The sequence below is a fragment of the Aulonocara stuartgranti genome, assembly GCF_965226115.1.
Source record: "Aulonocara stuartgranti genome assembly, chromosome: 7".
Classification (NCBI taxonomy): Eukaryota; Metazoa; Chordata; class Actinopteri; order Cichliformes; family Cichlidae; genus Aulonocara; species Aulonocara stuartgranti.
This window is the reverse complement of record NC_138945.1, coordinates 22,860,912-22,872,984: the sequence shown is the minus strand read 5'-3', so window position 1 is coordinate 22,872,984 and position 12,073 is coordinate 22,860,912. Positions and strand designations below refer to the sequence as shown.

At 38.4% G+C, this 12,073-nt stretch overlaps 1 protein-coding gene across 7 annotated transcripts in view; it reads left to right on the top strand.

Moving 5' to 3' along the window:
* The window catches only part of rgs3a (regulator of G protein signaling 3a), a gene marked incomplete at its 5' end in the record, with an annotated part of 153,388 nt that overhangs the window by 129,147 nt on the left and 12,168 nt on the right, over positions 1 to 12,073 (top strand). For 6 of the 7 annotated variants that reach the window (XM_082540981.1, XM_082540983.1, XM_082540984.1 and 3 more), the window contains one exon: positions 9,790 to 9,860. In XM_082540981.1, coding sequence (XP_082397107.1) covers positions 9,790 to 9,860 — 71 coding nt within the window. Of the gene's footprint in view, positions 1 to 9,586; positions 9,690 to 9,789; positions 9,861 to 12,073 lie in introns of those variants that run through there. The other variant, XM_082540988.1, reaches the window with a different exon arrangement.

The window sequence follows — 12,073 nt, the reverse complement described above, 5'->3', positions numbered from 1 at the left end:
GGACACGTGTAACTTCTTTCTGTCCTTTAGCTAACTTTGGTTTTTCTTTTAGCTAGTGCTGTGAAGCGCAAACATCAGTTATACATATTTCATTTTGCTGGATAAAAACCAACAAATCATTGGAAAATAGCAAGCTAAGTTGCCATATCAGCCTCAGAAATTTGGATGAATTAGCTGATCTTATCCACTCAAGACAGTATTTTGCCTAGATAGCTTGTAGATTAGCTGGCAAGCTAGCATTAGCTAGCATTAGTCTCAAGAAAGTGTGCTCAGTGGTGATTTTCATCCTCCATCTCTCTATGAGCTCAGTTGAATTTTGGCCGCAATATCAGTCACATTCACATTTTGCTGGATGATCTCCACTCAGTAAAATACTTCCAAATACTTCAAAATTTTCATCTAAGTCCTTTGCAAATTATTTCACAGATTATAAATGGCAAATCATTCAGTACATGAAACTTGCTGTGTAGTGCTAACAGACTGTACTCTGTCAATACTCTTCAAGGTCGCTATTATTGCAGTTGGTAATACTGTTAATACCAAATCTGAGCATTCATCTGCACAGTCGGTTGTCTTGGATAGACTTTGAATGAACTGTGTGTTCTGACTGAAGTAAAAGAGGGACATACATGGAGACAGACGTACATGTGCAATTTGTGCTATCAGCACATAAATCTGCCTTGCTTTGCATTGTAGAAGCATGTAAGTGTGTCCCAGCACGCACAGAAACAGGACAAAGTCGTACACTCTGTTGTACTCCCTGGGCAGCAGAAGTCAGGGAGAACAATGCTGGTGGGAGGATAGGAACACACATGCTGTCCTCACAGGATGGGAACAGAGTCAATGGAGCAATCAGCCCTGAAGGGTAAAGACAGGAAAATCACAGTTCACTCTTTGCTTGTTCATTATGGAATAAAAGATGTAATTTAGCTAATGAATAATCTTTTTATTCCTAACCCTTTTATGTATTTTCCATGGAGTTCTTTTGCTTGCTATTTTCTGTTATGACTACAATAATCTGTTGAATGCCTCACATTTAATCGTGCAGCAGTGGTACTAATTAACGTAAAGTTGACTCAGCTTGGACACAGTATAAATAATGTTTATCCTTTTTTTTTTAACGTAAAGTACATTTAGTTTGCTATAGAGAGAGAACAATTATTAATTTCACAAAATGTATTAAATACACTGCTATAGCTTTTGTTTATTTTTAGTTGATAAAACCTTTTTTTTACAAAGCCAACCATTTCTTTTAGTCCAGATTGGAGAATGACATTTGTCTTTAGCAGGCATTTTATAGCTTTAAAACAGCCGACGCACAAGAAGCACTGATGTTCTACTTTTGCTTTCAGTTTTCTTTTTTGTGGACAGGTTACTTTTTAAGGGACTATTTGCACAGAAAATAATAATAAATAATAAATAAAAATAAAACATACTTTTTTAAAGCTGCTGATTTTCAGAACACATCAAAGTAAAAGAGTTTGGACATGGCGACTTAAAAATGACTGGGAGCAGATGCTTTAAGTTCTCAGTCACTCTACACATTGAGACCAATGGTAATGCCAGATATTCCATGACTGTTGTGTGTTGTTTACTTCCCTTGGGACGGAGGAAGCATGACATTTACACAAATGGATGTGTGACCCACATCATTCCCCTGCTTCTGTGTTTGGAATCTCATTTGCAGCATTCCTTCCTTCCCTCTTGAATGCCATACGTCTCTTCCTGGCCTGCTACTTTCCTAGTAATCACTTTAGTTGGTGGCAACCAGCCCTTCTGCTTGGCTGTGATAAAAATACAAAATGCTAATAACAGATTCAAGGCAGCACCTGCTACTCACAGCACTAACACTCTTGCTCTATGTGTTACCACTCTGACCTCAGGACCGTAATGATCAACGAGACTGACCACTCGTTGATGACTGGTGATGCAACATAAAGCCAATAGGACAGTGTTATCTGGCTCCCTCATATTGATGTGGAAACATTATACTGAAACTAAAGGCAAAGAATTTATTTGCACCAAGACAGTGGTAATTATTTAGGATTTAAATAACCTCCCTTTATCAGGGATGTAACGTTCTAGTTATAAAAAGTGCAGCTTATCTGTGCAAACGCACTTTAGTATGATCTGAACAGTCTGTATTGCTGAGGACTGTAACTGCTATATTGAATCCTAGCTGTGAAGCTTTAGTAGCAGTAGTAATAAAGATGTCAGGATGTTCATCAAACATGGAACATGAAAAAAAGTCATCAGACTGAACAAGGTCAGCATGATGACTTTTTAGTTTTCCTTGCTTTGGCTATTAAAGTAATTACAAGAGAAGCTGAGATTTTATGAGACACGTTGTTCATTAGATATCCTGAAATAATATGTTGAAAAATCTAGATGGACGAATGTGGATTTTATCTGCAGCTGCAGTAGCCTTGAAGGCTAAAGGCTTATTATTTTACAAAATATACACTTCAGTAAAGACACAGTTTTGTAGTTTTGCCTCTGTATACCACCACAGTGGGTTTTTAAGACTTTCAACTTTACGTCAATGGACTTAACAAAAACAATGCTTTAAGTATTTAGGAATTATAGACCATTTTAAACATACATTCAGAGGGTTAAAGTTATTTGGACAAACTAACATAATTTTAAATATAAGGATTTTTTTAAATACTTGGATGAAAAGCCTTTCGAGTCAATGACTGCTAGGCCATTACTGCAGCCCCCTTTAGTTGCTGCTTGCTTGTAGGTCTGAATTCTCAATTCAATTTTGTAATTAATAATTGAATTGTTGACTGACTTTAGCGTTGAACAATATCCCATTACTCTGACCCGAGAAGCTCTTTGGTTACTGTATATATACATATATATCTTATATACTTATTTAAAATTAGCTCAGTATGTGTTTGTTTTTTTGACATCTTCCTAATGTAGCTGCTTCTGATTAGGAATCAGTGACCTACTTTTTCAGTCTGTGTATAACAGCCAGTTTTGGGGAGAACTCTGTAGCTGCAGCCATTTAGAATTACATGCAGAAAGGTCATCTGCTGGTCAGAAAATGTCTTAGTAACCTGACATCTTGTCAGAGCAGTTCAAAAGAGTGACGTTGTCCTAGCATTGTTCATTAACATACCATGACATGGGAAGTACTAATGCAGGAAAGCAGCCATCTCCGGAGAGGTGCTGAATAACAGGAGGCAGGGAAGAATCAGATCAAGCATTCAATATACCCAGACATCCTCACACACACACACAAGCACAAGCACACACTCAGACAATGCACCTATTGTAACCACTTTCATAATGTAGTTAGAGTAGGAATGAGTCAGTATCCTGGCTGCTGGTCACTGAGTTTGTTCAGAGATATTTCTGATAATTGTAGTTGTCCCATTGTACTGTTTGGGTGCGTGTGTGTTAGAGTGTATGTTACCGTTCGGTTACACCAACAACTGTACACATTCTGACCGATGAATGCAGATAAACATCATGCAGCCACTGGGAAGACCACAAGATTATTTCCTATCATTTATAAAGGAAGCTGGAAAAACAATAACTGAAGCAGTTATATAATAACGCATAAAGAATTATAGAGGCATCTAAAAATGTTTTCTCAGAGCTTTTAATACAAAGCCATAAAAGAACTGTGGAAAGAAAATGTCATACCAAAAGAAGCACTGAAAGCATCGTGTGTATGAATATGAATAATTGTTTACAATATTCTCCCTATCTTGTTTTTCTCTTCAGACACAGGTCACCCAATCAAACTTAACTATATAAATGGTTTAACATGCCAGAATTAAAGACTCCATCTTTTTTAGCACTATGTTGTCAGTTGTAACATTTAACTTTAGTGTTTAATCTGCAATGATCTCTATTTTCCTTATGCTCTGAATTCAGTTCATTTCTCTTTTATTTAGTTTAGGGTAGTTTTCACTCTGAAAAGGCAGTGGATGTTCACGTAATGAAACGTTGACACGGAACACGATCTGAATCATCCCTCTATACAATGTCATCTCTGTTGTCACTTTGAGTTCTTCCACTTAAACACTTTTCAACAATTTTTGCAGAAACAACAAAAATACACCTTCAACAGCGATAATTGTTTTGGAGCATAACCAGTTGTCTTTTATTATACCTTAAGTCTAATGCAGCGTCTAATCACTGATTTCCTTTCCAGAGATGAAAAAAAAAGTAAAATAAAATTGAACACGTACGATTACCTTATAATATCTTTTCGCCAAATAGCCTGTGTTGCACATGAAGGAATGATAAAAACAGTCTAACAGCAGTGCCAGAGCACATTCCAAATGATTATTTTAATCAAAGCGTGTTCATTATAATTTTTGACCTCTAATTATCAAGTATGATTTCTTTAATTGAATTTAGATTAGTTTTAGATTATTTGTTTTCAGTGTGTGTTGATATTACACTACAATTACTGAGAAAACCTACGAGAGATAATTAAAAAAAATAATTACGATTCGGAGTGATAAAATGCGGTCAAATTAAGCAAAGCTAATTGTCGAGTAGTACTTTCCTGTGGAGGTCCTGGAGTTAGAAAATACATCTTTACGCAAAGTAGGGACCTTTATGTGAAACTATCTTCAATACATGTTTTTTTTATATACTTGCATGAATATAACTGTGCGTCACTCGTTCTATTTTGAAAAGTAATAATAGGCCATTTGCATAACAGGCTTTCATAACCCAGGAAAATCACCAGACACAGGCTGCTTGTTTGATGATTATCTTGGCCATTTTTCTTGCCCTTGAAAGTATCTGCACAGATTTATGCCAGAGACTTGGAAAAAACATAGGTGACTAGAGACAAAAAACAGCAAACTCTGCTCTCTCCAAGGACCACTGAAGGAACAATGGATTGTTTATATCAGCCAGAAAATACAACAGTATACAAAGGGAAAAAGGCAAAAGCTCACATTTAACAAAGAAACAGGAGACCAAAAACCACAAAACCAAATGCCTAATATGCAATTTTATCCAGTTGCATGAACTACATAAACCGTTTTTCCAGTTTTCCAGTTCCCTGAAGCAAGCGTTTTGCTTGCCAGATGAGGAAGGCTAATGAATGAATGAATTTGTAATATAAAGAAGCATGCTGTAATTTTGCATTTTGCAGCTCACGCTATTGATGTCTGACCCTTTCCTTTTGTCTGCTTTGTGCTCATTGCTACGTTATCACAGTGAAATCAAAAACAGCTTATAGAGTGATTTTAGGTGAGGGCTTGAAGATAGAAATACATTCTGAGCTTTATGTTATATTCATTGCATGATTGCATTTTGGTGTTCAGATAACAACTTTTGAATGCACAAGTAGGATTATACCAATAAAAGTCAACCCAGATTGAAAACTGTGCAGACTGGTCTGAAATCAGGCAGGCAGTCATGTGAAAAAAAGTCCTCTTTTTTCTGAATTCTGTGGCTTTCGTGTGCTTAAAAATAACACTTTAATCTTCAGGGAATCTTTTTGTTGTTGCTGTTATAGCCTAAAGCCTACACCAGCCCAGCTATCTAAACCGTTAATATTTTAGTATCGGTAAAACTGTGTTTACTTATCAAAGCTGGCTCGCATCAGAGCTTCTGGAAAACCAGGTTCAGAGCAGGGCAGTGATGCAAGGTTTTAACAGCATCATTAGATCACTGTGAATGGGGTATGCCACATAAACACTGCCACACAATGCCAGGAAGCGGGGCTCTGACACGCAGCACCAATCTAATGCTTTACTAGTTGGAGTGGATTGCTCAGACACTGGCTTGTGAGTTTGTGGTCAAACAGACAAAGAAACAGGGGGCTGAAATGGATGGAAGCAGTCTGAAGGAGGCCTGATGACGAAAAGGCAGCAGGGCATGAAAAGCCAAAAAGTAGTTTGAATACACAAAGAGCAAAATACATTTATTCACCTCTACGGTTTTAGGTTGGGGGCGGATTTGGAGTCTGACCTGAGTCTGGGTCAGGAATCCTTCTGAGCTGTGTTCATAATATTGTTCTTACAGTGTGTTTGTCGGTGGTGTGGAGTTAAAGAATGAACAATTTATTGAACTGAAGGCAAATAGTTTGTGTCCTATCCCAGTGTGGCACACACATATTCTCCTTTGATGTTTACTGAACAGACATGCCACGAGCATGGGTGTCTTTTTATAAACATTTGAAACTTTATGTAGAACTCTCCAGAACACGTTTGCCTATGTTATTCACACATGCATACATATATAAGTACACACAATGGCCTCCAAAGGCACATGTGTCACGAAGTCTGTTAAACTTTGTATCTACACAGCTGTCCCGCAATCCGTAACAGCGTGCCAACATGTGCATCCCGTGCGTCAGGGGGCTATGTCGCCATGTGGTCTTTGGCTAATGCTGTGTTTTCTTGCTGTCTTCAGTTAAGTTTGTTCTCACAGAGACTCGTGCACCAAGGCTATTTTTAGAAAAGCCTCATACTTTTGTTATCCTCTACTGACCATTGCCAGGCACACAGTTGTGTGTACATGTGTGTGTGTACATGTGTGTGTGTACCGTGTGCGGGCGTGAAGCTGGGCTTGGGCTATCAGAAGGAACAAAGAGGAAAAGGAGCAAAACAGAAGAAAAGTAGAACTAATACCTAAGAATACATTTTTAATGCTTTTATATTATATTTTTTACTACTCAAAACTAAATTCTTTGTATTAACAGTGCTATACAGTTTGCTGAAACTCAAGTTTTGAGGCTCTTTGGGAGTTACACATAAAGTCAGATGGTGTTTGGTGCTAATATTCCACAGGTTTGCAAGTAGCTTATATCAACAAACTGTAATAATATTTTTCACTGGACGACAGGACCATGGCCTCATAAAAAATATTTCCGTTTCATTTATTTAAAACATAGGTGTCATAAACGTCCCTGTTGCTCTGACGCTGTTTCCTATGAAAGGCTTATATTCAGGTAGACAAGTGGTAATTTGTTGAAACCCATAATGACTTCCTCTTATGTAGAGTTTAATCAGTGTGTTCCTGTAGATTGCACCCTCACCCTCATGAATAGAAATTAAGTGGAAGGTAGAAGGGCATTTTTATCCTGTGTGAAATTATGGTGTTGCAACTGAAGACACTCCTCCCTTTTGACTAACTTTCCACTGACATCACAGAGCCATATTTCTTGATTTGCAGTGCTGCTGTTGGGTGTAGACAGGAGGTTTGGCACTCCGTGTGTGTGTTTGTGTGTGTGTGTGTGTGTGTGTGTAGAGGGAAGGTAAGAGGTGAAAAATACTTATCATTTTCAGGTGTCAGAATATATTTTATTTTATGATCTATCTGTGCTCATGGCCTTTTTTCCCTGTTTGAGCTTGGATGCCATCCACATTAATGTTTAAGGCAGACTACCTCTCCAGATATGTTCAGCAGCAGGTGCTAATTAATTTAAAGGGTTGGCATGTATTTGGATGAAACATCCAGATTGTAGCAAAAGCTCACATATACACCCCTCTGCACTCATTTAGGTGAAACAGTAGTCTAGTTAAACATCACCTGGCATGAGGACAAGTTTCTTTGAAGAGGGCAAAGTCTTTTTCCAGTTGTGTCCTGTACTTTCAGGGGGAAGCATCATTGATGGCTCTGTGGAGACTGGGGCTGCCCTGTTGTTCTCTTACTCTGAGATTAATGATTAGATTCTGGTTTCTCCCATGAACCTCAGTGACATAGTCTCTTTCCAGACTAAATAAATAAATACATAATACATGGACTATGTTTGTAGTTTGAGTCTGTTGTGTAAGTTTTGCTTATCACAGAGTAAACATCACGGGTGTTTACTGGTATTAGATGTTGAATGACATTGAACAAAATGGACATGAAGTAACAATCAAGACAGACACTGACTAAGTGTCAGTTTAATATGTAAAAACATGTTTGCGTGATGTTGAAATCGATCAGTGCCCCAGTCTACATAACCAAATACAATATTCTTATTTTGCCCATAAAATGAAGCCTTAAACAGACGCACATCACAATTTTGTCTGTGCTCTTGGATTGTGCTTATTTTTAGATATCTCCTACAACATATTCTCACTCACCTTTCACATTCGACTATGACTTTAATCTGAATGCTTGGAGTGCATCACTCTGCACTGCACACAGTGACAACCTTAATCTTTGTTAAAGGAAGGAGTTATTAAAAGAGTGTAGGAGACATGTTCCATCTGTAACTGGAGCTTTGAGGAGACAAATCCACTCACAGGTACTAAAGGTGATTAAAAAAAAAGCTATGCAATCTGTAGTATCAAATCTGCTCTGAGGGAAGGAGGCACTGACACGTTGTGCTCACTCACATCAGCTTCAGCAGTTTCTGCGTTGTCCTGCTGAAAGCTGAGGTTGTCAGAATAAGCTACCAGCTAGAAAAATGATGTACAAACGCAGTTAAGTTAAATTGAGCGTATTTCTCCGCCTTTTTTTTGGCAGTGTTTAGAGTTGTCAGTCACTTCAGTAGATCAATAGATTATTCCACTTTGAGCAGAAACAATAATGCAAAAGCACGACAGGATATAGTTTGGCAGCTGGTATATGTAGGGTGGTTCAGTGTGGAAGGATGCATAAAGCAGGAAGTGTTTGCCCTTGAGACTATGCATTATTGTTAAATACAATAATAACGGTACAAGCACAATGTAGCCATTCTAGCTGTATGCACGCAACTGGACAGACAGTTTGAAACTAATCATTTAATAACACTACCACCAGTATGTTTCTGTCATACCACCGAGGAACCCAACTGGTTTATTACATTTTTAACCTTTAAGTAACCTTGACAGAAGTGTTTACGGATATGGAAAGCTATTTCGTTTAAATTGCAACTTTGATTTAGCACAGGCTTGAAGGAGACAAAAAAATGTGTAGCTTCCTCGATTGATAGGAAACAGCTGCTGTGGTAGGCTTGAGGTCTGACAGCTTATAAGGGCTCAAAAGAATTCATGGTAGGAAAAGAAAAAATACAAATGGTATGTCTTTAGTTTTGTTGCTGCATTTCTAGAAGAATTTCTTTATTTCACCAAAGTAAAAGCTTCACAAGACCTTTAAGAACTGTGGCACTGCCAACATTTGTAAAGAAAAAACAAAGGAAAAGAGAAAAAAGCCCTCACTCTCAAGGTTGAAACGCAAGCTGGGGGTCTTCAAAGATAGAAAACACACGCCATCTGTTACCAGCTGGCCAGTATCTAGCTCGGATGTGTATTGCTGTAATACAATGGCTCATTATTTAGAGCCTCACTCACACATACAATGGGGGCAGTTTCAGACCATCAGATTAGTGGAGATTGACCCCTTCTCCACCCTGAAGCAACTTCCCTTTTCCCTTAACCAATCAAAATGGTGGGTTGGCAGAATGTGTCATGTGAAACCCGGAGTCTTGGCTCAACACTTCAAACCTAGGGCACAGTTGGAGGCCAACAGAAACAACAGCTGTAGTCTTTTACACTCTCCCACTCTCACAGATTTCCTTACTTTGTTATGCCCAGACAAACACCAAGTGTACCCGTGAGATACAGGCACACACCTCAGAGAGCACTGTGGGATTTACAATGTGGACTGCTGCTATGGAATAACCATTTTGGAGGCTGGCTGTATGTGTTACCTGGACTAGCCTTGCTTTTGATAAGGACACTCCACGGACTTACTTGCTTCCTAGCCAATTGGGTAGTCATAGCCAATTGGAGGTAGTCAGAGCTTGCTACAGTCTTTGCAGGAGCCTGCAGGGCCCTCTTTCTGTGTGGAGGGTGGATGATGCAGTGTGTCCTCTCCTTCCTCTTCCCTCAGTTGAGTGCCGGATCCCCCTGTAGCTGCGAGGTCGGCCCCGGAGGAACCAAGAAGAAGAAATCCAAGAACCTGTGAGTATTCAAATCATATATGGATATGTCTATCGTGTTCCATTTATTTTGTCCCTTTGTGTGTTTGCTCATTTAGGAATTTGTAAGGATTTTCTTATCAATTACCCTGGTGCAACATTAAGACAATACACGAAAAACAGAGCATTGCTATTTAGATTTTAAATGCAGACTTCATTTGTGTATGAGAAGGAGAAGCGATTTGAGTGGTAATTAAATGACATGACAACACAGATCTGACAATTATATTAAATTCAGAGTTTCCACTTGGATGTGTCAAAAGAAATGTCCAATCAATAGTAGCTCTAAAGCTTACCCAGTACTCAAAGTTGGTAGGATGCAGTGGACATTTTGGTACATAATCAAGATTAAAGGCTTGAGCCAACCTTTATTTCTTTATATTTTTCTTCCAAGGAGCCAGACCTTCTTGTTATTTTTTAAAATAATCTTGAGCATTAGTTCTTCAGGCTTTCTGAAGGTCTTTTGAGGTTTTTCCTTAGATGTCGGCTGCATTTTCACTCACCTTCAGTCCAGTCCTTTCAATAACGTGACATATTTTCAGAGGAATGTTTTTCTGTTTATTAAACCACCTAATGTTGACTTATGAACGATCAGGATAAACAAGGCACCTAATTCAAGGGATGAACCAGTGTTGCATCTACTCACAAAAGACATCTTTAGAAAGAACCAAAGTAACCTGTTGCAAAGACACTTGAATTGTTTCCAATTCTTTAGTTGAAGTTATAGAAAATGCCAAAGACTGACAGGCATAAATTCATATTTTTTCAGCAACAAGGTGATTTTCAAATAGCTACTAGCCAAAATCTTGGCATATCTTAGCATTAAAGCCTCATCAGAACTCATCAGAAGTTGGCCATCAAGAAGCCATTCTTAAGGAAGCAAAACAGGGAGAAAAGGCTGCCAACTTTTAAGAACTGGGCTGAAAAATCAGTGACAATAGGTTTTATGGAATGATGAACCCACATTGATCATTTTTAATTCAAATTGTCATCATTGTATACAAAGGAGGTCAGGAGAGTAGGTGTCTAAAGCCATCTGGGAAACACAGTGGAAGCTCTGTCATGGTTTGGTTTGGGGCTGCATTTCACCCAGTGGTGCTGGAGATCTTGTCAAAACTGATGGAATAATGAATCCACAAAAGGAAAGTCAGATTTTTATCTGCCATGCAATACCTTATGGAAAAAATTTGGATGCCAACAGCTTAGTTTTTCAGCATGGAAATCATCTCAAACGTATTGCTAATGGAGTAAAAATGTACCTGGAAAAAACAGATATGAGTCATGGATTGGTCTCCCCAGAGCCCAGACTTCAACATTACTGAAGCAGTGTGGGATAATCTTGTGAGAGAATTGAACCAAAGGCAGCCAACATACAAAGAAGAGCTTTGAATGTTTTTGAAGAAGCCTGGAGAACTTTTCCTAAAGACTGCTTAAAGAAATGACAAGAAAGCTTGCAGAAGAGTTTATGCTACGTTGAAGAATAATTGAGCTCAAGCTCAGTAGAATTGTATAACTCTGTTTTTACCTAATATATTGTACTTCCATGTATGTTTTTCTTTTGCCAAGAATAAAAAAAAAAATCAGCACATGGCGACACGTTTCCCAACTCAGCAGAAAAACAGCAAGTATGGCAGCCCTCCTGTTCATTCACCAGCCTTTTAATGCTAATGTAATCAACAGAGTGTACAATTTCACACCCCTCTGTAGCGTGGAATGTATTAAACAATCCATCAATCCAGTCACACCCTTTGTGTGGCTGGATTGATGGATTGACGACTGAGAGTGTTAGGACAAATACCCAGTAGATGTCGAGTGTCATTTTAAAATTTAATTTAGATGAATTAAGGCAGATAGGAAAACTGTGGATGTGCTTCTTGGGTGTAAATGTGACTAATTAATATTGCACGCATAATATCTACATGTTCACGGACCTGCAAATGCAGAGATGTGCTATAGACTTTGAAAGACAAATGTGAAAGTTAAAGCTCATAGTGTAATGCTGCTCATCAACTGCTTAATGAAGCGGTAAATGAGGTGTATGGAACCATATGCGCGTTTCATATTCTCTTTGAGGTGAGAAGTAAGGTGTACATGTTGGGGATGCACATGGGCTCAGCAATTCATCGGCTGCTGGTTCTCTTCTTTGAAAAGATGAAAGCACATTTCTTACATTGCATACAATAAAACAGTAGCTGT